The 27,137-nt window shown below is 46.0% G+C and overlaps 1 protein-coding gene across 3 annotated transcripts in view; it reads right to left on the bottom strand.

Moving 5' to 3' along the window:
• Positions 1-27,137, bottom strand: part of CCDC62 (coiled-coil domain containing 62) — a 51,539-nt gene that overhangs the window by 17,848 nt on the left and 6,554 nt on the right. For all 3 annotated transcript variants that reach the window (XM_069755683.1, XM_069755672.1, XM_069755676.1), the window contains 4 exons: positions 23,448-23,640; positions 8,916-9,082; positions 8,396-8,497; positions 2,333-2,504 (listed from right to left, as the gene is read on the bottom strand). In XM_069755683.1, the coding sequence (XP_069611784.1) occupies positions 2,333-2,504; positions 8,396-8,497; positions 8,916-9,082; positions 23,448-23,538 (532 nt within the window). In that variant the 5' untranslated portion in view covers positions 23,539-23,640. The remainder of the gene's footprint in view (positions 1-2,332; positions 2,505-8,395; positions 8,498-8,915; positions 9,083-23,447; positions 23,641-27,137) is intronic.

Raw genomic sequence — 27,137 nt, 5'->3', positions numbered from 1 at the left:
CCTTCGTCTTCTGTAATAAAACGAAAATAAAAAACAACCATATCCCTAACCTCTCCGTCTTTCTGTCCCACGCCGTCAACCATGTCTGGGGAATAAATAGTTTTCAACCTGGACAGCGTCAAGATGTGACCGTCCTGGCTGAGAACCACTGGTGAATGAGCTGCATCATTGACCTGCAGTGACATCATTGTGGTTACCACCGGTCAGTGAGGCTGCGTTCCTAGCAGGGCTGAACTGCGGTGACCTCAGCATCGTGGGAAAAAGTCAGTCATGATGTCACCACAATTCAAGCTCAGTGTCTTCACAGCAGATCACAGTGTCAGCTGCCGGTTCCTGCAGAGGCAGGGCGGTCACCTGTGCCCACTACTTAAGAGAAATTAATATTCACCGTATTCCACTTCCATGGGCATGGAATTCGGTGAATATTCATTTGTCTTAAGTAGCAGGCACACGTGACCGCCGGTAGCTGCAGGGAGCCGGAGGCTGACACTGTGTGCACTACTAAAGAGCAATGAATACTCACTGCCCTCCACGCACATAGTCCCGGCGTGAGTATTCCAGCAGCTGTCCTTTAGCTTGTAAGCAGAGCATGATATCCCTGCTATGCGCTGCTTACAAGCATAAAACAGCTGCTGGCACCAGAACAAGACGCTGCGAGGGAGCGCAGAAAGGTAAAAGTAATATTTATTTTTTTTTACTGTTTTTCTGATGTGGCCATGCATACCAGGAAAGGGATGGGGGCCAATCATACCAGGATGCTATTATAGAGAAATTAATATACATTGCCCTCCACGCCCATGGGTGTGGAATGCAGTGAATATTCATTTCTCTTTAGCAGCGGGCACAGGCTTTAGCCGCAGCAGCCGGTTCCTGCCTTCTGTGACCTGCTGCTGTTCAGTTTTTTTTTGCTGTCAGTATTTTTTGCTCTAAATGATCTTGGAGCTGGGATGCTCAAGATGTACAGAGCTAACACAGAAACCATGCGTGCGCCCCTCATGACGTGTAATATAAGCACAGTCTAAGCTTTGGTGGGTCTCCTCATGACCTGATCAGTAAAAAACCTTTGTTAAAGCACTTCACATCCTTATTTTAACCAGTTGAAAACCAGTAAAAGTGTATTTTTTTTATTTCAAATATAGAACTTTATACTTGCTGTGTGTTTATTTGAAATATAACTATAGGATTAGTAATTTATAGGCGTCTTATAGACACTTCTGCATTACTAAGCCGTTGGCTTGATGTCACCGGAAAATACAAAGGTGACATCGACCCCACAAATATGATGCCCACTTGCCAACGCCACAGGGAAGAGCAGGGCAAAGCACCAGAATTGGCACAACTAATAGACCTTCCCAGTACCCAGCTGTCTGCTTTGGCCTGGCTGGTTATCAAAAATGAGGGAGGACCACACACAGTTAAAAAAAAATTATTTATTTAAATAATTTAAAAAAAAATGGCGTAGGGACACTTTTATTCTTGATAATCGGCCATGATAAATCTGAAAGCTGGGGGTTGCAGCCCACAGCTATCAGTTTTGTCTGGCTGGTTATCAAAAATATAGGGGAACCCAAGTCACTTTTTTTCATCATTTATTTATAGCGCATGCTGATGAATACTCCCATCAGCCATGCCTGCTCTTGGCAGCTGGCGTAGGTGGATGCGAGTAGTAGTCCCATCAGCTGCTACCGGGGGTAAACTTTTTACCTAGGGTCACAGCTGCGAGCTCATGCTGTCATCTGACAGCATGGGAGCTGCAGTGCTCTGGCCGGTGGTAATAATTTTACCGCCGATCAGAGCTGCTGGTGTTCGGGGGGCCGAAACCAAACAGTAACACAGACTTCCCGGTGAAGTCAGTGTTTGGGGTCTGTGCCCGATCAGAAGGCATTAGGTACGGACCTTCACTGTTCGGGTTCGCCTATTTCTACTGCACCAGCTGGCGATTACATGGTCGCTTGGCCAGAGGAGGAAGCGCTGTTAGTGCTTTCAATACTATAAACACAGCTCTCATTCAACACAGTGTATACAATGATCAGTAAGACACATGGTAATAAACTATGTCTGCGTTCTCTAGCAGCTAGCTTACCGCTGGTGAAGCAGCACAATCTTCATGCAGTTGCTGACTTACCCATAAGATTCTAAAACATAATTTCAGACTTACATGCAGCAGATCCCAACTAAATAAGATTTTGGTGGCCTACAAGCAGTTTAAAGGGTCAAAAATACACCACATGAGAAGAGTTTTCACCACACAGTTTACACATCAGAGCTTGTGCTGCCATTGCAAGAGGTGTTCAAACCTTTGACGCTCATAGTTGTCATAATAATCCCATACCATTTACTTTCTCAAGTTCAGTCTCCAAGCCTTTTATTCTGGGCTTTAGCCCTTGCATTTCTTTCTTAGCTGAAGCTTCCTTCAGTCTTGTCTCACGTAACGCTGTCTCCAGGTCTCTAAGCCGATAAGTGAACTCTGTGATGTGGTTAGTTGCTTCTATTATATCTTTGTCCTACAGAAAAACATAAGATGTGGTTTGGTTAGAACCAGGAAAAGACTTAATTAGGCAACTAGTCGAGAACAAAATTATTTAATTGTGCCATATATACATATATATGTATTTCGGTCAGTAAATGTATTTTTTGTCAGTAAAAATAAAATCAGACATGGTCAGGAAACTGTGCCAGATGCAGAATACAGCTTACACAATGGTGCCCAAAGAACCACATTGATTGGAGTCTATTGTGTTTTGCCAAGATGTCTGCCATCTTGATGAGAACACTAGCTACCATCCACCAGGATCTATTGTTCACTTGCTGAACATTATAATGGTGTGGCACTGTGCTGCTGACATCGGGAGGTTGACTCAGTTACTGTCTTCAAGAATTGAGGCTACTCTACGGCTTAAACAATTGTGTTACATTGTAACACAATTGTGTTACATAGAGTCTTTTTCACTCTACCATTTCTACTATTTAGACACTTCCTTGTGTCAACTGTATTTCATTGAGCCTACAGTGGCTGATATATGGTTATGTAATTGGTTAAATTGCTTCTTCTCTTGCAGGATGCAGATTCCTAAACCTACTACTTGTACACTAAAAGGACACTAAGAATAGAAAAATCAAAGAAAAGTAACAGTTTCTGTTAACATTGTATTACCATCTCTTCTTTAAATCAGTTCCTTAGGTAAAATGAAGTTTATTTGTAAATATCTTACTTCCTTTTTTTATTATACACCATTCTGTAGACTATCTAGTCCCATTCAGTATTTATTTTTGACACCCTTGATTTCATGGTCCTGGAGTGATAGCATCACTTGCACTGCCCACATGTTCTTACAGAATATGGTCAGGTTCTCAAGAGGGATTGTGCAGAGCAAGTGCAGAACTTCTTGGCCAGGTTTTCTGTCTGACGAAAGATAGTTTCCAGACATAAGCAAGTAGCCAAGGAGCCACCCAATGCTTCTGAAGTACAAGTCCGCTGATCTCAGACTAGCTAAAGTATGTGCCATTTGTCACCATTCAGTCTAATACAGGCGAGTCTAATCTGTCTCCCATCCTTCCTTGTTTAGCAGGGGAGCAATTGGCACAATGTCCTAATATAAAAACCAAGGAAGCCCTTCAAGCAGCAGATATCTACATTTACCCATACAACAATTCTGCTACAAAACGGCTTTTCCAAGCTGGGTGTTTCTAGATGAAATGTTGCACGGGTGAAGAAAGATTTCCTTAGCATATACAGTTAGGTCCATATATATTTGGACAGAGACAACATTTTACTAATTTTGGTTATAGACATTACCACAATGAATTTTAAACAAAACAATTCAGATGCAGTTGAAGTTCAGACTTTCAGCTTTCATTTGAGGGTATCCACATTAAAATTGGATGAAGGGTTTAGGAGTTTCAGCTCCTTAACATGTGCCACCCTATTTTTAAAGGGACCAAAACTAATTGGACAATTGACTCCAAGGCTATTTCATGGACAGGGGTGGGCAATCCCTTCGTTATGTCATTCTCAATTAAGAAGATCAAAGGCCAGGAGGTGATTTGAGGTGTGGTACTTGCATTTGGAAGGTTTTGCTGTGAAGTAAACGTGGTCAATGGAGTTCTCCATGCAGGTGAAACAAGCCGTCCTTAAGCTGCGAAAACAGAAAAAACCCATCCAAGAAATTGCTACAATATTAGGAGTGGCAAAATCTACAGTTTGGTCCATCCTGAGAAAGAAAGAAAGCACTGGTGAACTCATCAATGCAAAAAGACCTGGGCGCCCACGGAAGACAACAGTGGTGGATGATTGCAGAATAATCTCCATGGTGAAGAGAAACCCCTTCACAACAGCCAACCAAGTGACCAACACTCTCCAGGAGGTCGGCTTATCAATATCCAAATCTACCATAAAGAGAAGACTGCATGAAGGTAAATACAGAGGGTTCACTGCACGGTGCAAGCCACTCATAAGCATCAAGAAGAAAAAGGCTAGACTGGACTTTGCTAAAAAACATCTAAAAAAGCCAGCACAGTTCTGGAAGAACATTCTTTGGACAGATGAAACCAAGATCAACCTCTACCAGAATGATGGAAAGAGAAAAGTATGGCGAAGGCGTGGTCCAGCTCATGGTCCAAAGCATACCACATCATCTGTAAAACCCGGCGGAGGCAGCGTGATCGCTTGGGCATGCATGGCTGCCAGTGGCACTGGGTCACAAGTGTTTATTGATGATGTGACACAGGACAGAAGCAGCCGAATGAATTCTGAGGTATTCAGAGACATACTGTGTGCTCAGATCCAGCCAAATGCAGCAAAACAGATTGGTTGTCATTTCATACTACAGATGACAATGACCCAAAACATAAAGCCAAAGCAACCCAGGAGTTTATTAAAGCAAAGAAGTGGAATATTCCTGAATGACCAAGTCAGTCACCTGATCTCAACCCAATTGAGCAGCATTTCACTTGTTAAAGACTAAACTTCAGACAGAAAGGCCCACAAACAAACAGCAACTGAAAACCACCGCAGTGAAGACCTGGCTGAGCATCAAAAAGGAGGAAACACAGCGTCTGGTGATGTCCATGAGTTCAAGACTTCAGGCAGTCATTGCCAACAAAGGGTTTTCAACCAAGTACTAAAAATGAACATTTTAATAACAATTATTTAATCTGTCCTATTACTTTTGGTCCCTTTAAAAACAGGGTGGCACTTGTTAAGGAGCTGAAACTCCTAAACCCTTCATCCAATTTTAGTGTGGATACCCTCAAATGAAAGCTGAAAGACTGAACTTCAACTGCATCTGAATTGTTTTGTTTATAATTCATTGTGGTAATGTCTATAACCAAAATTAGAAAAATGTTGTCTCTGTCCAAATATATGTGGACCTAACTGTATTTCGACTAGGCCGACCATTATATCTGTATGTCGAGATGTCAAAGGAGAAAAGAATCGGGTAGTTGAATTTAAACATGCCACATCAGCATTAGCGGACGTCTTCATGCCATGTGCACTCTATTACTGACTACTGTGGTGTAGCACAACGGGTATTCTAGAATGCACAGCCACGTAGTATAGAACACAGCCCACGTAGTAGATTGCACAGCCCACGCAGTATATAACACAGCCCATGCAGTATATAACACAGCCCATGCAGTATATAACACAGCCCACGCAGTATATAACACAGCCCACGCAGTATATTGCACAGCCCACGCAGCATATTGCACAGCCCACGCAGTATATTGCACAGCCCACGCAGTATATTGCACAGCCCACGCAGCATATAGCACAGGCACATAGTATATTGCACAGCCAGGTAGTATATTGCACAGACACATAGTAACATAGTAACATAGTTAGTAAGGCTGAAAAAAGACATTTGTCCATCCAGTTCAGCCTATATTCCATCATAATAAATCCACAGATCTACGTCCTTCTACAGAACCTAATAATTGTATGATACAATATTGTTCTGCTCCAGGAAGACATCCAGGCCTCTCTTGAACCCCTCGACTGAGTTCGCCCTCACCATCTCCTCAGGCAAGCAATTCCAGATTCTCACTGCCCTAACAGTAAAGAATCCTCTTCTATGTTGGTGGAAAAACCTTCTCTCCTCCAGACGCAAAGAATGCCCCCTTGTGCCCGTCACCTTCCTTGGTATAAACAGATCGTCAGCGAGATATTTGTATTGTCCCCTTATAAACTTATACATGGTTATTAGATCGCCCCTCAGTCGTCTTTTTTCTAGACTAAATAATCCTAATTTCGCTAATCTATCTGGGTATTGTAGTTCTCCCATCCCCTTTATTAATTTTGTTGCCCTCCTTTGTACTCTCTCTAGTTCCATTATATCCTTCATGAGCACCGGTGCCCAAAACTGGACACAGTACTCCATGTGCGGTCTAACTAGGGATTTGTACAGAGGCAGTATAATGCTCTCATCATGTGTATCCAGACCTCTTTTAATGCACCCCATGATCCTGTTTGCCTTGGCAGCTGCTGCCTGGCACTGGCTGCTCCAGGTAAGTTTATCATTAACTAGGATACCCAAGTCCTTCTCCCTGTCAGATTTACCCAGTGGTTTCCCATTCAGTGTGTAATGGTGATATTGATTCCTTCTTCCCATGTGTATAACCTTACATTTATCATTGTTAAACCTCATCTGCCACCTTTCAGCCCAAGTTTCCAACTTATCCAGATCCATCTGTAGCAGAATACTATCTTCTCTTGTATTAACTGCTTTACATAGTTTTGTATCATCTGCAAATATCGATATTTTACTGTGTAAACCTTCTACCAGATCATTAATGAATATGTTGAAGAGAACAGGTCCCAATACTGACCCCTGCGGTACCCCACTGGTCACAGCGACCCAGTTAGAGACTATACCATTTATAACCACCCTCTGCTTTCTATCACTAAGCCAGTTACTAACCCATTTACACACATTTTCCCCCAGACCAAGCATTCTCATTTTGTGTACCAACCTCTTGTGCGGCACGGTATCAAACGTAGTATATAGCACAGCCACGTAGTATATAACACAGCCCACGTAGTATATAGCACAGCCCACATAGTATACAGCACAGCCCACACAGTATATAACACTGCCAGTGCTATATTGCACAGGCACGTAGTATATAGCACAGCCCACGTAGTAGATTGCACAGCCCGTGTAGTATGTAGCACAGCCCACGAAGTATATAACACAGCCACGTACTATATTGCACAGGTACGTAGTATATAGCACAGCCCACGTAGTATATAACACAGGCCACGCAGAATATAACACAAGCCACGTAGTACATAACACAGCCCACATAGTATATAGCAATGTGGGCACCATATCCCTGTTAAAAAAAACAATTAAAATAAAAAATAGTTATATACTCACCTTCCGTCGGCCCCCGGATCCAGCCGAGGCCTTTACCGATGCTCCTCGCGACGCTCCGTTCCCAGTAATGCCTTTCGGCAATAACCCGTGATCATGTAGCAGTCTCGCGAGACTGCTATGTCATCATCTTGTGAGACCGCTACGTGATCTCGAGTCATTGCCGCAATGCATTCTTGGGACCGGAGCGCGAGGAGCGGGAAAGGCTGCGGCAGACTTCGGAAGGTGAGAATATAATGTTTTTGGTTTTTTTTATTATTTTTAACATTCTATGTTTTTACTATTGATGCTGCATAGGCAGCATCAATAGTAAAAAGTGAAGCGGTGTTTAATTCCCGCCCCAATCTTGCTGATTGGTCGCGGACGATCAGCGACCCAGGATTTCCGTTACGGAAGTTACAGACAGATAGACGGAAGTACCCCTTAGGCAATTATATATATACTAGATGGCAGCCCGATTCTAAAGAATCGGGAGTCTAGAATCCATATATACTTTATTTATTCAAATGTAAGAATAATACTATTAATAAATAATAGTAAGAAAGAACAAAAATAATAGGCAGTATATGGAGAAAACACCAAACAAAAGTTCAAAATTGGTGTGAAAATGTCACTGAACCACTTCACAACTAAATATATATAGTTTTGGTAAATGGTATTATCATTTTTTTGACGAAATTCGGCAGGAGCTTGAAGAGCAACGTCACTGGGCCGCCTCCACGCAGTAGAAACTTGCTGTGAGGTAAAAATTCAAAAATCACACCAAAATGGCGGGCGAAGTGTGTCACAGTACGGCACGTTTCTGATTGGTCGCTCGCAGCAGGCGGCAACCAATCAGACACTGGACACTGTTGACGTCACTTATCTCCGGACATTAGCTCCGGACATTAGCTCCGGACATTAGCTCCGGACATTAGCTCCGGACAAAGCCACGGAAGTTGGCACAAATTGCAGGAAGTAGTATTCTAGGCAATTATATATTAGATATAGATTATTGGTTAGAAAGAATACACCATTACCTTCAGCTTCAACAAAGTGGAAAGCTCCTGCTCCCCAGCCTTTAGTCGTCCCACTTGGGCAGACAGCTCCAAAACAGAATAATTCAAACTTTGATTTTTTTCCTAATAAGACAAGTCAAATAAGTTCAGGCTTTTAAAAAGTCAAATTCCTACATTACCACATTAACATAACATCAATTCACAAAACTACTTTACTGTAAAATCCTTTACATTCCACTACTGTACAATTACCTCTTAGAATCCCACTGACACTTATTTACCACTAATCTATAATAAAGCAGCTATTGTCAGCTATGGCCCCATTCTGTATATACACATTGGTGGGATTTTTTTACATGATATACATGGAGTGCTCCATTGCACACTGCATTACAGGGTATATTCACAAGAATGCAATACACTGTTTTTCAAGTAATACAGACCCACCGAACTTCCATGTATATGGCTACTGCATGTAACAAAAGAAAAAGCTGAGTAAGTTGGCACAAGCCAAAGTTTATTACTGATGCTTTAAACCTACCTCCAAGTCTTGACAATGGTTGTTAGTTTCAGAAGCTTTAAGACACACTTCCTGAAGTTGCTGTTGGGTATTCTCTAGTTTTGTCTTTCGATCCTGCTGATGTGCTTCCAATAATTTGATCCTTTTGGTTATTGATCTTATTATCTCACTCCGTCTTTGAAGTTCATCTAAAGTAAACAAATGTATCAGTTTATTTTTTCTCATCAAATAACCAAATGTTAGTGGATATAACATATGAAAGGTACAGTGATGGAGACACTACAGTAATATATTGCACCTTAAAAGAAATCTATCCAATCCCTTTACTGTTCCTGACTGCTAATAAACGCTTCGCATGGAAATCTCTTTAACTCAATAAGATTAGTGATGAGCGAATATACTCGTTACTCGAGATTTCCCGAGCACACTCGGCTGTCCTCCGAGTAATTTTTGGAGATTTAGTTTTCATCGCCTCAGCTGAATGATTTACATCTGTTAGCTAGCTTGATTACATGTGGGGATTCCCTAGCAACCAGGCAACCCCCACATGTACTCAGCCTGGCTAATAGCTGTAAGTCATTCAGCTGGGGCGATGAAAACTAAAACTCCGAGCACTAAAAAATACTCGGAGGACACCTGAGCGTGCTCGGGAAATCTTGAGTAACGAGTATATTCGCTCATCACTAGATATAGGGATTTTTGTGTGTACTCACCGTAAAATCCTTTTCTCCGAGCCACTCATTGGGGGACACAGGACCATGGGTGTTATGCGGCTGTCACTAGGAGGCTGACACTAAGCTGAGACAAAAAAAAAAGGTTAGCTCCTCCCCTGCAGTATACACCCTCATGCTGGCTTCCAGAGACCCAGTTCAGTGCAAAAGCAGTAGGAGAATAATAACAATATATCATGTAACATTAGAGTATAACATGTCAAAGAAAGTCAAAAACCGAAAAAGGTAAAGAGCCGAACAGGCTAACAGGGTGGGTGCTGTGTCCCCCAATGAGTGGCTCGGAGAAAAGGATTTTATGGTGAGTACACACAAAAATCCCTATTTCTCCTTCGCCACATTGGGGGACACATGACCATGGGACGTCCCAAAGCAGTCCCTGGGAGGGGAACAATACAACCAAATAACTCTGTGTACCATCTGACTATAAATGCGCGACGGCCGCTTGCAGAATACGTCTGCCAAAGGCCGCATCCGCAGAGGAATGAATGTGGACATTGTAGTGCTTTGTGAAAGTATGCAGGCTGGACCACGTTGCGGCCTTGCAAACCTGCTCCGCCGTTGCCTGGTGCCGAATGGCCCAGGAAGCACCCATCTACCGAGTGGAGTGTGCTCTAATCCCCGCCGGGATAGGTCTACCCCTGACCCGATAGGATTCTTGGATAGCAGATCGAATCCATCTGGCTATTGTGGCTTTAGAGGCAGCCAAACCCTTTCTGTGACCCTCCGGGAGAACGAAGAGGGAGTCGGATTTTCGGAAATGAGCCGTTCTGGAAATGTACCTCCTAAGGGCCCGTACCACGTCCAGGGTATGAAGGGCTTTTTCGACCCTGTGTTTTGGCTGCGGGCAGAAAGAGGGAAGAATGATGTCCTCGTTAAGGTGAAAAGTTGAGACCACCTTAGGGAGAAAGGCCGGAGATGGGCATAGGACTACCTTGTCCTGGTGGAAGGCAAGAAAAGGAGCCCGGCAGGATAAAGCGGCCAATTCTGAGACCCGTCTGATAGACGTCACAGCTACAAGGAAGGCAACCTTCCAGGAGAGGACAGTTAGCGGAATGTCCTGAAGAGGCTCAAACGGAGGTTCCTGAAGAACCCCCAGAACCAAGTTGAGATCCCAGGTCTCTAACGGCATTCTGTAGGGGGGTACCACATGGGAGACCCCCTGAATGAAGGTCTTGACTTGTAGGTTGGCAGCGATCCTACGTTGGAATAACACGGATAACGCTGAGATCTGACCCTTGAGGGAACTCAGCGCCAAGCCGGGAATCCAAGCCGGACTGAAGGAAATCCAAAATGCAAGGGATTGAGAAAACGAGCAGAGGGCGACCTCGGAGCCTGCACCACGAGAAGAAGGTTTTCCAGGTGCGGTGATAGATGGAAGCGGAAGACGCCTTGCGAGAACTTATCATGGTGGGAATGACCTGCTGAGAGAAACCAGCTCGAGTAAGAATCCAGGTTTCAAAAGCCACGCCGTTTAACGTAGGGCGCCTGAGCTCTGGTGGCAGATCGGCCTTTGGCGAAGCAGATCTGGGCGGTCTGGTAACCGCCAGGGGACGTCAGATACGAGCTGAACGAGCTCCGCGTACCAAGCGCGACGTGGCCAATCTGGGGCGACAAGAATGAACGGAACCCTCTCCGTCTTGATTTTCCGGATCACCTTCGGCAGTAAGGGAATTGGAAGGAACACGTACGGGAGTTGGAACTGATGCCACGGGGATATCAGCACGTCCACTCCGATAGCCTGGGGATCCCGAGAACGTGCTATGAAATTGTGAACCTTGGCGTTCAATCTGGACGCCATCAGATCCACGTCCGGGGTCCCCCAGCGAAGGCAGATTTTCCGGAAAACCTCTGGATGGAGTTCCCACTCCCCCGAGGCAAGGCCCTGACGGCTGAGAAAGTCCGCCACCCAGTTTTTGACGCCCAGAATGTGCACCGCGGAAATGGTGGAGTGGTTGGCTTCGGCCCAACGAAGAATGTGGGAGACTTCCTGCATCGCCGCCCTGCTGCGAGTACCCCCTTGATGGTTTATATATGCCACCGCTGTGACATTGTCCGATTGGACTCGAATTGGGTGACCCGCGAGCAGGGGGTGAAAGCGTCTCAGGGCGAGTCTGATCGCACGAATCTCCAGGATGTTTATAGGGAGCCTCGACTCCCGAATTGTCCAACGCCCCTGGGCAGAGTGGTGAAGAAACACCGCTCCCCAGCCGAGGAGACTGGCGTCGGTGGTTACCACTAGCCAGCGGATAGGGAGAAAAGACTTCCCCTGGAGGAGAGATGGTCCCAGGGTCCACCATGTGAGGGATTGCCTGATCCGCGGGGACAGAGGGCATGAACGATCGAGGGATAAGGGACTCCTGTCCCAGTTGTCCAGCAGAGCCTGTTGTAAGGGGCGGAGATGGAGTTGAGCGAAGGGGACCGCTTCTATTGCGGCTACCATTTTGCCCAGGATCTTCATGGCAAACCGAATGGGTCGCGGGCGAGGATGGCAGAGCGTCCGAGCTCCTTGCTGAAGCTCTTGGGCCTTGGACCGAGGAAGCAAGACCAGTCCACTTGAGGTGTCCAGGATCATTCCTAGGAAAGAGATCCGTCGGGAAGGAACGGGGGAGGACTTGACCGAGTTGATCAACCAGCCCAGGCGCGAAAGAGAATCCAAGGTAATGCGGACGCTTGCTTCGCAGGCCTGATAAGATGGACCTTTTATGAGGTCGTCTAAGTAAGGCAACACGACCACTCCTCGAGAGTGAAGAATGGCCCTGACAGCCGCCATGACTTTTGTGAATACCCTGGGCGCCGTGGCAAGACCGAAGGGTAAGGCCGTGAATTGGAAATGGTCCTCTAGGATGGCAAAACGGAGGAACCTTTGATGTGGCGGGAATATTGAGATATGAAGATAGGCATCTTTGATGTCTATAGATGCCAGGTATTCCCCTCTCTCCATCGAGGAGATGACCGACCGGAGAGATTCCATTCTGAAGTGCCGTACTTTTATGCACTTGTTTAGGAGCTTCAGGTCCAAAATGGGGCGCACCTTCCCTGTTATGAACTGGTGATTCAGAAACACAATGGACCTGGTGGTTAAGAGCACACAAAGTGACCTGATAGTTACTAATAACATAGGACGAGCTCTGAGATGTGGGAACTCTGCTGACCGCAATCCCTAATCCTATCACACCACACTAGAGGTAGCCGTGGAGCGCTCCTGACCAGACCTAGGCGCCTCGGGCACAGCCTGAGAAACTAGCTAGCCCTGAAGATAGAAAAATAAGCCTACCTTGCCTCAGAGAAATTCCCCAAAGGAAATGGCAGCCCCCCACATATAATGACTGTGAGTAAAGATGAAAATACAAACACAGAGATGAAATAGGTTTTAGCAAAGTGAGGCCCGACTTACTGAATAGACCGAGGATAGGAAAGATAGCTTTGCGGTCAGCACAAAAACCTACAAACAACCACGCAGAGGGCGCAAAAAGACCCTCCGTACCGACTAACGGCACAGAGGTGCTTCCTCTGCGTCCCAGAGCTTCCAGCAAGCAAGAAAAACCAATATAGCAAGCTGGACAGAAAAAATAGCAAACAAAAGTAACACAAGCAGAACTTAGCTTATGCAGGGCAGACAGGCCACAAGAACGATCCAGGAGAGAGCAAGACCAATACTGGAACATTGACTGGAGGCCAGGAACAAAGAACTAGGTGGAGTTAAATAGAGGAGCACCTAACGACTTAACCTCGTCACCTGAGGAAGGAAACTCAGAAGCCGCAGCCCCACTCACATCCACCAGAGGAAGCTCATAGACAGAACCAGCCGAAGTACCACTCATGACCACAGGAGGGAGCTTGACCACAGAATTCACAATAGTACCCCCCCTTGAGGAGGGGTCACCGAACCCTCACCAGAGCTCCCAGGCCGACCAGGATGAGCCAAATGAAAGGCACGAACCAGATCGGCAGCATGAACATCAGAGGCAAAGACCCAGGAATTATCTTCCTGACCATAACCCTTCCACTTAACCAGGTACTGGAGTTTCCGTCTCGAAATACGAGAATCCAAAATCTTCTCCACTATATACTCTAACTCCCCCTCAACCAAAATCGGGGCAGGAGGATCAACGGATGGAACCACAGGTGCCACGTATCTCCGCAACAATGACCTATGGAATACATTATGGATGGAAAAAGAAGCTGGAAGGGTCAAACGAAAAGACACAGGATTAAGAACCTCAGAAATCCTATACGGACCAATGAAACGAGGCTTAAACTTAGGAGAGGAAACTTTCATAGGAATATAACGAGACGACAACCAAACCAAATCCCCAACACGAAGTCGGGGACCCACACAGCGCCTGCGGTTAGCGAAACGTTGAGCCTTCTCCTGGGACAATGTCAAATTGTCCACTACATGAGTCCAAATCTGCTGCAGCCTATCCACCACAGTATCCACACCCGGACAGTCTGAAGACTCAACCTGCCCTGAAGAGAAACGAGGATGGAAACCAGAATTGCAGAAAAACGGCGAAACCAAAGTAGCCGAGCTGGCCCGATTATTAAGGGCGAACTCAGCCAAAGGCAAAAAGGACACCCAGTCATCCTGATCAGCAGAAACAAAACATCTCAGATATGTTTCCAAGGTCTGATTGGTTCGTTCAGTTTGGCCATTTGTCTGAGGATGGAAAGCCGAGGAAAAAGACAAATCAATGTCCATCCTAGCACAAAAGGCTCGCCAAAACCTCGAAACAAACTGGGAACCTCTGTCAGAAACGATGTTCTCTGGAATGCCATGTAAACGAACCACATGCTGGAAAAACAATGGCACCAAATCAGAGGAGGAAGGCAATTTAGACAAGGGTACCAAATGGACCATCTTAGAGAAGCGATCACAAACCACCCAAATGACCGACATCTTTTGAGAGACGGGGAGATCCGAAATAAAATCCATAGAGATATGTGTCCAGGGCCTCTTCGGGACCGGCAAGGGCAAAAGCAACCCACTGGCACGAGAACAGCAGGGCTTAGCCTGAGCACAAATCCCACAGGACTGCACAAACGAACGCACATCCCGCGACAGAGACGGCCACCAAAAGGATCTAGCCACCAAATCTCTGGTACCAAAGATTCCAGGATGACCAGCCAACACCGAACAATGAACCTCAGAGATAACTCTACTAATCCATTTATCAGGGACAAACAGTTTCTCCGCTGGGCAACGGTCAGGTCTATTAGCCTGAAACTTTTGCAGCACCCGCCGCAAATCAGGGGAGATGGCAGACAAAATTACCCCCTCTTTGAGAATACCCGCCGGCTCAGGCAAACCCGGAGAGTCGGGCACAAAACTCCTAGACAGGGCATCCGCCTTCACATTTTTAGAGCCCGGAAGGTACGAAACCACAAAGTCAAAACGGGAGAAAAATAGCGACCAACGAGCCTGTCTAGGATTCAACCGTTTGGCAGACTCGAGATAAGTCAAGTTCTTGTGATCAGTCAAGACCACCACGCGATGCTTAGCTCCTTCAAGCCAATGACGCCACTCCTCGAATGCCCACTTCATGGCCAGCAACTCTCGATTGCCAACATCATAATTACGCTCAGCAGGCGAAAACTTCCTGGAAAAGAAGGCACATGGTTTCATCACCGAGCCATCAGAACTTCTTTGCGACAAAACAGCCCCTGCTCCAATCTCAGAAGCATCAACCTCGACCTGGAACGGGAGCGAAACATCTGGTTGGCACAACACAGGGGCAGAAGAAAAACGACGCTTCAACTCCTGAAAAGCTTCCACAGAAGCAGAAGACCAATTGACCACATCAGCACCCTTCTTGGTTAAATCAGTCAACGGTTTGGCAATACTAGAAAAATTATTGAAGAAGCGACGATAAAAATTAGCAAAGCCCAAGAACTTTTGCAGACTCTTCAGAGATGTCGGCTGAGTCCAATCATAAATGGCCTGAATTTTAACAGGGTCCATCTCGATAGTAGAAGGGGAAAAAATGAAACCCAAAATGAAACCTTCTGAACACCAAAGAGACACTTTGACCCCTTCACAAACAAAGAATTCGCACGCAGGACCTGGAACACCATTCTGACCTGCTTCACGTGAGACTCCCAATCATCCGAGAAGACCAAAATATCATCCAAGTATACAATCAGGAATTTATCCAGGTACTCTCGGAAGATGTCATGCATAAAGGACTGAAATACTGATGGAGCATTGGAAAGCCCGAATGGCATAACCAGGTACTCAAAATGGCCCTCGGGCGTATTAAATGCTGTTTTCCATTCATCGCCCTGTTTAATACGCACAAGATTATACGCACAACGAAGATCTATCTTGGTGAACCAACTAGCCCCCTTAATCCGAGCAAACAAATCAGACAGCAGCGGCAAGGGGTACTGAAATTTGATTGTGATTTTATTTAGAAGGCGGTAATCAATACAAGGTCTCAACGAACCATCCTTCTTAGCCACAAAAAAGAACCCTGCTCCCAATGGCGACGACGACGGGCGAATATGACCCTTCTCCAAGGATTCCTTTACGTAACTCCGCATAGCGGCGTGCTCAGGCACAGACAAATTAAACAGTCGACCTTTAGGAAACTTACTACCAGAAATCAAATCGATAGCACAATCGCAATCCCTATGCGGAGGTAGGGCACTGGACTTGGGCTCATCAAATACATCCCGGTAATCTGACAAGAACTCTGGGACCTCAGAAGGGGTGGATGATGAAATAGACAGAAATGGAAGATCACCATGTACCCCCTGACAACCCCAGCTGGACACAGACATAGACTTCCAATCCAATACTGGGTTATGGACTTGTAGCCATGGCAACCCCAACACGACCACATCATGCAGATTCTGCAACACCAGAAAGCGAATATCCTCCTGATGCGCAGGAGCCATGCACATGGTCAGTTGGGTCCAGTACTGAGGCTTATTCTTGGCCAAAGGCATAGCATCAATTCCTCTCAATGGAATAGGATACTGCAAGGGCTCCAAGAAAAACCCACAGCGCCTAGCAAACTCCAAGTCCATCAAATTCAGGGCAGCGCCTGAATCCACAAATGCCATGACAGAATAGGATGACAAAGAGCAGATCAAAGTAACGGACAAAAGAAATTTCGACTGTACCGTACCAATGGTGGCAGACCTAGCGAACCGCTTAGTGCGCTTAGGACAATCGGAAATAGCATGAGTGGAATCACCACAGTAAAAACACAGCTCATTCCGACGTCTGGGTTCTTGCCGTTCAGCTCTGGTCAAAGTCCTATCACATTGCATAGGTTCAGGTTTATACTCAGATAATACCGCCAAATGGTGCACAGTTTTACGCTCACGTAAGCGTCGATCGATCTGAATGGCCCAAGACATAGACTCATTCAGACCAGCAGGCATAGGAAATCCCACCATGACATCCTGAAGGGCTTCAGAGAGACCCTTTCTGAAAATTGCTGCCAGCGCACATTCATTCCATTGAGTGAGCACAGACCACTTCCTAAACTTCTGACAATATATCTCTACCTCATCCTGACCCTGACACAGAGCCAGCAAGTTTTTCTCTGCCTGATCCACTGAATTAGGTTCATCATAAAGCAATCCGAGCGCCAGAAAAAACGCATCAATATTACATAATGCAGGATCTCCTGGCGCAAGGGAAAATGCCCAGTCTTGAGGGTCGCCACGTAATAAAGAAATAATGATCTTAACTTGTTGAACTGGGTCACCAGAGGAGCGGGGTTTCAAAGCCAGAAACAGTTTGCAATTATTTTTGAAATTCAGAAACTTAGCTCTATCTCCAGAAAATAAATCAGGAATAGGAATTCTAGGTTCTAACATAGATTTCTGAACCATAATGTCTTGAATTTTTTGTACTCTTGCAGTGAGATTATCCACACAAGAAGACAGACCTTTAATGTCCATCACTACACCTGTGTCCTGAACCACCCAAATGTCTAGGGGAAAAGAAAGACAAAACACAGTGCAGAGAAAAAAAAATGGTCTCAGAACTTCTCTTTTCCCTCTATTGAGAAGCATTAGTACTTTGGGCCTCCAGTACTGTTATGAACTGGTGATTCAGAAACACAATGGACCTGGTGGTTAAGAGCACACAAAGTGACCTGATAGTTACTAATAACATAGGACGAGCTCTGAGACGTGGGAACTCTGCTGACCGCAATCCCTAATCCTATCACACCACACTAGAGGTAGCCGTGGAGCGCTCCTGACCAGACCTAGGCGCCTCGGGCACAGCCTGAGAAACTAGCTAGCCCTGAAGATAGAAAAATAAGCCTACCTTGCCTCAGAGAAATTCCCCAAAGGAAAAGGCAGCCCCCCACATATAATGACTGTGAGTAAAGTTGAAAATACAAACACAGAGATGAAATAGGTTTTAGCAAAGTGAGGCCCGACTTACTGAATAGACCGAGGATAGGAAAGATAGCTTTGCGGTCAGCACAAAAACCTACAAACAACCACGCAGAGGGCGCAAAAAGACCCTCCGTACCGACTAACGGCACGGAGGTGCTTCCTCTGCGTCCCAGAGCTTCCAGCAAGGAAGAAAAACCAATATAGCAAGCTGGACAGAAAAAATAGCAAACAAAAGTAACACAAGCAGAACTTAGCTTATGAAGGGCAGACAGGCCACAAGAACGATCCAGGAGAGAGCAAGACCAATACTGGAACATTGACTGGAGGCCAGGAACAAAGAACTAGGTGGAGTTAAATAGAGCAGCACCTAACGACTTAACCTCGTCACCTGAGGAAGGAAACTCAGAAGCCGCAGCCCCACTCACATCCACCAGAGGAAGCTCATAGACAGAACCAGCCGAAGTACCACTCATGACCACAGGAGGGAGCTTGACCACAGAATTCACAACACTTCCCGTCCTTTTTTGGCACGACGAAGAGGTTTGAGTAAAAGCCTCTGAACCTCTCGTGTTCCGGAACCGGAACAATGACCTCGCTTTGGCGGAGGGAATGAATGGCGCAATGAAGTGCGCGAGACTGAGCCCCCAAACTCGGGAGACGAGAGGGAAAAAAACGTGCTGGAGGGGAGGCAGAGAACTCTATTTTGCAGCCAGACGACACCAGATCCCTGACCCATTCGTCGTGCTGAAAAAGAAGCAGACGTCCGCCTACTTTGGAGGTGTCGACTGGAATAGTTCCCGAGTCATTGCGAAGGGAATCTGGCAGGCCTGGACCCTCTGGTTCTGGGTTGCCTAGGCTTTCCTCGCCAGGACTGATTCGGCCTGAAAGAGGGTCGAGAGTTTCTGTCTGAGCGAGCGGATCGGTCTGATCTGGATGAGGCGGCAGGATTGGACCAGGATGGACTGCTACGAAAGGGCCGAAAACAGAAATATTGTTGGCGCTGAAAAGCAGCTTTGGGCCTATGTTGGGGGAGGAACTTGCTCTTTCCTCCTGTAGCGTCGGAAATAAGCTGGTCTAGCTTTTCTCCGAAAAGACGCCCGCTCCGAAAAGGAAGGGAAATCAGAGACTTTTTTGAGGAGGAATCTGCGCGCCACTCTCTGAGCCAGATAGCTCTTCTGATGGTGATGGCGTTCGAAGCCGCAGTTGCTGCACAGTCCGCTGCATCGAGAGATAAAGAATCCACGGACTGTGACAGTGATGCGACCCACTCAGGGGGACTAGATACACTGGGGTCGGCGGCGGTGGAGGGCTCCTGGGCACTTGGGGCATCACAGGCTGAGCAGAGGGGGGAACACTGAGGCCGAGGAAGTGGAGCCTGGCAGGTGGTACATGCAGAAAAAAAGGTAGTATGCACCTTTAAGGACTTTTTAGTCTTTGACTGGGACATGATGTACCCTAATGTAAGATAGACCTCAGGGTCTATAACTATGGAAGAGAGGGCGACGCTGCAAGGGAGAACCTGACTTGGTCTCCTTACCCGTGGTCCTGTGTCCCGCAGAGGGAGAGGCAGCGGCGGTGCTGCAGGGGCGACAGCCGGCGTTCAGAGTGCTGCATGTGGAGGAGTGGAGCTGCGGCTGGGAGAGCTGCGGCGTGCAGAGAAGGAAGAAAGATGGCCGCCGGGAGTTGGGAGGGTAATCTCGCAGAGAGCGAGAAGCGCCAGGACTGGGGGGCGGAGCCACAAAATGACGCGAAAGGTGGGCGGAGCCTGTCGGGATGCGGCCTGTGCTAGGCCGAAGCCGGGGGCTAAATTTGCGGCTTCGGCCCGGCGCGCAGCCGCTGAGCGCCGGAAACTATGAGGACCCTGGAAAAGCGCACCGCTGCTAAGAGGGAGCCCTCCGGAACCGCAGAACAACTGACCCCACCCCTGTGGCACTTACCCCGAAGGGGATCTGCAGGAAGCTTCTTGGTGAGCTGTGCCCGGGGTGAGCAGGACGGTGCAGGGTTGGGGAAGCCTCTATCCACCATCCCCATGAGAGGGGGCTGGAGAGGAACCGTCCGCCTCCTTCCATCATCCGCTTTCTCAGTGGGGGCTGCACGGACGCCACAATGCAGAGTGCCTCTGAGCAGCCGAGGGAAAACCTGGTGGGCAGGGCAGATGTCAGGCAAAAAAGACCTGGCTGCAGAAGAGGATACGTGGAGAACACTCCATGTGCTCGTCTGTAAGGAGGGGAGGGGGGGAGATCGGTCCTTAGAAAGGGCCCGTCTCCCCCAAAAATCAGCTCAGGCAGTGGCATCCCACGTCACAGGAGAGGATACGGAGAGGTAAACTCCCGTGCTCGCCTGTTGTTGGTTCGGGGAGATCGGAGCTTTGAAAGGTTCCGTCGCCCCTTCGTCCGATAAAAAAAGGGAAGAGAATTAAATCCAGTGTGCCTCCTACAGACACGCTTGAACTGGGTCTCTGAAAGCCAGCATAAGGGTGTATACTGCAGGGGAGGAGCTAACCTTTTTTTTTTGTCTCAGCTTAGTGTCAGCCTCCTAGTGACAGCAGCATAACACCCATGGTCCATGGACCTGTGTCCCCCAATGTGGCGAAGGAGAAAAGATGTTCACGAGGCTTACGAAAGCTGCACTGTTTGAAAAATGGATTTTCATCTAGCAGGGTCACATATGCTATTAAACAAGATTAAAATTCTCTCTCTCTATGGAGGGGTATTGGACCTGCTGTAATTAAAACACCTGAGGCTAGGAGGCGGAGTGCACGATCAGAAGGCTAAAGAATACATTTCAAAAACCTGACCGGCACATCCAAACATAGACTAAGTGTGAACAGGTGCTGAACCTAGAGTCGCCAACTCGTATATAGTTAAGTAAATAAGGCAGCACGCTGCAGCGCTGAAACATGCAAACTTGAAACACGAAATTTGAACTGCATTACTGCACTAGAAATATGAAAAATGAGAGCGTTTAGCGCATCAAAAAGGCCAATTTTATGTGTACCTGGTAGCCCCTTTACGGCATCTCTCTTATACCAGGTCCTACACTTGCCTTACCTCGCTGAGAATAAACGTCTCCATCTGCATGGGTACATGTGAAACCTCTTCCTGGACTAAAATTCTCTCTCTCTATGGAGGGGTATTGGACCTGCTGTAATTAAAACACCTGAGGCTAGGAGGCGGCGTGCACGATCAGAAGGCTAAAGAATACATTTCAAAAACCTGACTGGCACATCCAAACATAGACTAAGTGTGAACAGGTGCTGAACCTAGAGTCGCCAACTCGTATATAGTTAAGTAAATAAGGCAGCACACTGCCTCCTAGCCTCAGGTGTTTTAATTACAGCAGGTCCAATACCCCTCCATAGAGAGAGAGAATTTTAGTCTAGGAAGAGGTTTCACATGTACCCATGCAGATGGAGACGTTTATTCTCAGCGAGGTAAGGCAAGTGTAGGACCTGGTATAAGAGAGATGCCGTAAAGGGGCTACCAGGTACACATAAAATTGGCCATTTTTATGCGCTAAACGCTCTCATTTTTCATATTTCTAGTGCAGTAATGCAGTTCAAATTTCGTGTTTCAAGTTTGCATGTTTCAGCGCTGCAGTGTGCTGCCTTATTTACTTAACTATATACGAGTTGGCGACTCTAGGTTCAGCACCTGTTCACACTTAAGGTACCTTCACACATAACGATATTGTTAACGATATCGTTGCTATTTGTGACGTAGCAACGATATCGTTAATGAAATCGTTATGTGTGACAGCGACCAACGATCAGGCCCCTGCTGGGAGATCGTTGGTCGCTGAATAAAGTCCAGAACTTTATTTCGTCGCTGGACTCCCTGGAGACATCGCTGGATCGGCGTGTGTGACACCGATCCAGCGATGTCTTCACTGGTAACCAGGGTAAACATCGGGTAACTAAGCGCAGGGCCGCGCTTAGTAACCCGATGTTTACCCTCGTTACCATGCTAAAAGTAAAAAAAAACAAACACTAGATACTTACCTACAGCCGTCTGTCCTCCAGCGCTGTGCTCTGCACTCCTCCTGTACTGGCTGTGAGCCGGAAAGCAGAGCGGTGACGTCACCGCTCTGCTTTCCGGCTCCCAGACAGTACAGGAGGAGAGCAGAGAAGCAGAGCGCAGCGCTGGAGGACAGATGGCTGTAGGTAAGTATGTAGTGTTTGTTTTTTTTTACTTTTAGGATGGTAACCAGGGTAAACATCGGGTTACTAAGCGCGGCCCTGCGCTTAGTTACCCGATGTTTACCCTGGTTACCGGCATCGTTGGTCACTGGAGTGCGGTCTGTGTGACAGCTCTCCAGCGACCAAACAGCGACGCTGCAGCGATCCGGATCGTTGTCGGTATCGCTGCAGCGTCGCTAAATGTGAAGGGGCCTTAAGTCTATGTTTGGATGTGCCGGTCAGGTTTTTGAAATAAATTAAACAAGATTAGTTCGGCAAGGTGCCTCTTCACATATGCTAGTCCTGGCTCAGTTCTTATAATCACATCTCCCTGGGAGATGCCCAACAGCTCTACAATAACAAGGAGTGTATAGAAGTTGTCACCAATACACAGAAAAAGCGTGGCTAGAGTATCCGAGCCAGGACTAATCCAGGGAAGAGACAGCTTGCAAACAAGTCCTGCCTCATTATTATATGTGATTCTGCAAGATTAAAGTTATTTTTTGTAAGTGGAACAGTCAGTGGATCTCACAGGTTCCCTTTAATGGGAGATACATTTCGTACCCTCAAATAACCTACTTCTCTTCTCTTGTACGTTCACCTCCAATCGCCTCCAAGACTTTTCTCAAACAGAATTCAGGGCCTCATCCAGTTTCCAGTTGTCTGCCACCACTGAAACCTTCAGATGTAACCTGAAAACTCAACTCTTCAAAAAAGCCTACCGCCTGCAATGAGTCCACTGCCACAACACCATCGGAGCTGCTCCACCTCCCCCAACCTACTGTCTCCTTACCCATTACACTGTAGACTTTAAGCCCACGATTGCAGGACCCACTCCCCTCTGTACCAGTCTGTCATTATTAGCTTGAACATTGCAATTTATATTTTGTATGTAAACCCTTTGACATGGAATCAAAGGTGCTTAAAAAATAAACAATAATGATAATACTGCCAAAGTGTAAATTGCAACTTAAAATTTGTTTATTTTGGTGTAGATTTCCAGGCTAATTCCATAGTACACATCTAACACTGGGTGTTAACTTAGCCTAAATCAAACCGTTATAAGGCGACGTGCTATCAGACAAATACATCAGCTTTGCTGGATGAATTTCCAGTTGACTAGACTCGCTTAGCTCCCCTTATGTGCATGATACACATGTAATAATACTTTTCTTTTCTTATTTTATATGGAACATTTCTTGCATTTTACAAATCCTAAAGTGCAGTTTTTAAAAAAGTGTGTATAAACAGACATGGGTATAAAATACATGGAAACTATACTTTCTAGCCGGGCACACTTCTGTTCCAGTCTAAGAACATGCTGTCTATCATTCTCCCAGGAGAGCAGCTGCCTCTGATGCACCAACACCATATCATTCAGCTCCTTGTCTCTATCTTTAAGCTCGGCGATCAATAATTGGAGTTCTGTCCTTTGCTTCTGGATAGTAGAATTTTCAAGATCTGTACAAACAAACTTAAGAGAGGGGACGAGACGAAAAAATCATATGAGGTATCAAAGGAAAATACAGTGTATATTGTAGAAGCGTACAGTATACAGTCTGACTATAGAATGTTATTTATTAATAAAGCACATTTCTGTTTTCTGAACTCACTGTTGCATACAGGAGGAAGATTATGAAAACCATTTTCTTCAAACCTTTTGAAAAGTTTGGCAATAGTAAATAAATTTAGTATTTTTACTGGGATTGTCACCAATCACAGGCGAAACTACTACCGCTTTAGCTAATGAACAGTCGAGATGGGAACAATCCAATAAAATTTGTGCTGGTTCCCCTTACGCTGCCAAAAAAGTTCTGACTATTCGAAACATGAATTCAGCAAGCCCTCCGAAGTTGTCCTGTGATATCTAGCGCCAATTAGTAACAAATCTTTTAACCTTTTACCGACATATCACATGTAGTTATGTCCTATGCCGGCTTGGCTTACAAGCCCACATCTTCCCATCTTTCTCAGATGGTGGCTATGATAATCAGCCATCATCTGCCTCTAACAGCCACGGGTTGAGCCCGTGACATGATCGGGAGGTACCGATGGGTTGCCATGATGGCTTGGGGTCTGCTGAAGACCATTGTGCCCATCATGACAGTTCTCTTGTGAAGGCCAACCCGTGGCCAGCATTCATATGAGATGAAGATTTTCACTATACACTGCAATACTGTAGCACTGCTGTGTATAGTGCAAGAGATTGGATGTTCGCAGGTTCAAGTCTTCAAAGGGGACTAACAAATACAGTAAAAAGCACAAAAATAACGTTTTTAAAAACATGAGGAAAAAAAAACACATATTTGGTACTACTACATTGGGAAAGGTCCAATCTATAAAAATATTAAATTGACGTGACCGTTAAATGATATAATCAGAAAAAAAAATCTTAAGGCTGTGAGCACACGTTGCGGATTTGCCCGCGGATTTTTCCGCACTGAATCCGCACCTCTTGGCAGAAAATACAGGTGCATTTTTTGCGCAGTTTTGATGTGTTTTTTGATGCGGTTTTGTATGCATTTTTGAAAGCTTAATAAAGATGTATTATTGAACAAAAAAAAAAAAAGATTTGTGATGTCATTACTGGTCCAACCTCCTCTTTTACATTTGTCCACCCCACACTCTATTACATATAGATAGACAGATAGATAATAGAGGGAATGAGATAGATGATAGATCTATACATAGATCGATATATATTATCTATCTATAGATCTATCTATCTCTCATTCCTTCTATCTTATACCTTCTATCTATCTCATTCCTTCTATCTCATTCCTTCTATCTATCTCTCATTCCTTCTATCTCATTCCTTCTATCTCATTCCTTCTATCTATCTCTCATTCCTTCTATCTCATTCCTTCTATCTATCTCATTCCTTCTATCTAATAATCTATATATCTCATTCCTTCTATCTCTCTATAGATTTAGCTATCTAATTCCTTCTATATATCTAACTATCTGTCTATCTATCTCATTCCTTCTGTCTATCGATACATAGATAGATATGTGTCATGCTCACGCTCTGACTGGTGGGCGTGAGCTCGGGGGTTTGTGGCCCCACTGTGCCACGAACCAAACTACCCTGGAAGGGGCGTGACTATGACAGCTGCCTTGGTTTTCACTGGAGCCTCTGATGGTGAGGACAGGCTTGTGCAGCAGGCAGCTGCCAGGTGCTACTCCAGGGTGGTGTCTGGCTGTGGCTGCTGATCCCACTTGGGAGACAGGAATACTAGGACAGGTGCAGACGGCACGGCAGAGACACAGGGCTGGCAGGCACGGCAGAGACACAGGGCTGGCAGGCACGGCAGATTGGTGTGGTTTGTGTTGTGAATTCTGTGGCAGAGTTCACTCCTGTGGTCACAAGTGGTACTTCGGCTGATTCTCTCTGGGAGCTTCCGTTTGTGGAGGAAAGTGGTACTGCAGCTTCTGAGTTTCCTCCCTCAGGTGATCTGGTGAGGTCATTAGCTGCTTCTCTACTTAACTCCACCTAATGCTTTGATTCATGCTTCCTGTCAATGTTCCAGTGTTGGACTTGTGTTTCTCTGGATCATTCCTGTGGCCTGCTGCTCTGCATAGCTAAGTGCTTCTTTGCTATTTTTTCTGTCCAGCTTGTCTATTTGTTTTGCTGGAAGCTCTGGGACGCAAGGGGTGTACCTCCGTGCCGTTAGTTCGGTACGGAGGGTCTTTTTGCCCCCTTTGCGTGGTTTTCTTTAGGGTTTTGTGTAGACCGCAAAGTTATCTTTCCTATCCTCGTTCTGTCTAGAATATCGGGCCTCACTTTGCTGAATCTATTTCATCCCTACGTTTGTCTTTTCATCTTACTCACAGTCATTATATGTGGGGGGCTGCCTTTTCCTTTGGGGTATTTCTCTGAGGCAAGGTAGGCTTATTTTTCTATCTTCAGGCTAGTTAGTTTCTCAGGCTGTGCCGAGTTGCATAGGGAGCGTTAGGCGCAATCCACAGCTGCCTCTAGTTGTGTTTGGAGAGGATTAGGAATTGCGGTCTACAGAGTTCCCACGTCTCAGAGCTCGTTCTGTTATTTTGGGTGGTTCAGGACACAGGTGTGGACATGGATATTCAGGGTCTGTACTCTTCAATGGATAATCTCGTTATAAATGTACAAAAGATTCAAGACTTGGTGGTTCAGAAGCCTATGTTAGAACCTAAAATTCCTATTCCTGATTTGTTTTTTGGTGATAGAGTCAAGTTTATGAATTTCAAAAATAATTGCAAGCTGTTTTTGGCCTTGAAACCTCACTCCTCTGGTGACCCAGCTCAACAAGTGAGAATTATTATTTCTTTTTTGCGTGGGGACCCTCAAGACTGGGCATTTTCCCTTGCGCCGGGAGATCCTGCATTGGGTAATATTGATGCGTTATTCCTGGCCCTCGGATTGCTGTACGATGAGCCTAATTCAGTGGATCAGGCAGAGAAAAATTTGCTGGCTTTGTGTCAGGGTCAGGATGAGATAGAGGTATACTGTCAGAAATTTAGAAAGTGGTCTGTACTCACTCAATGGAATGAAGCTGCGCTCGCAGCGATTTTCAGAAAGGGTCTCTCTGAAGCCCTTAAAGATGTCATGGTGGGATTTCCTATGCCTGATGGTCTGAATGAATCTATGTCTTTGGCCATTCAGATGGGTCGACGCTTGCGTGAGCGTAAAGCTGTGCACCATTTGGCGGCATTACCTGAGATTAAACCTAAGCCTATGCAGTGCGATAGGACTTTGTCCAGAGTTGAACGGCATGAACACAGACGTCTGAATGGTCTGTGTTTCTACTGTGGTGATTCCACTCATGCCATTTCTGATTGTCCTAAGCGCTCTAAGCGGTTCGCTAGGTTTGCCACCATTGGTGCAGTACAGTCAAAATTTCTTCTGTCCGTTACCTTGATATGCTCTTTGTCATCATATTCTGTCATGGCGTTTGTGGATTCGGGCGCTGCCCTGAATTTGATGGACTTGGA

The sequence above is a fragment of the Ranitomeya imitator genome, chromosome 1, assembly GCF_032444005.1.
Source record: "Ranitomeya imitator isolate aRanImi1 chromosome 1, aRanImi1.pri, whole genome shotgun sequence".
Lineage (NCBI taxonomy): Eukaryota > Metazoa > Chordata > Amphibia > Anura > Dendrobatidae > Ranitomeya > Ranitomeya imitator.
Note: the sequence above shows the minus strand (reverse complement) of the source record. Positions and strands in the feature narration are given on the sequence as shown.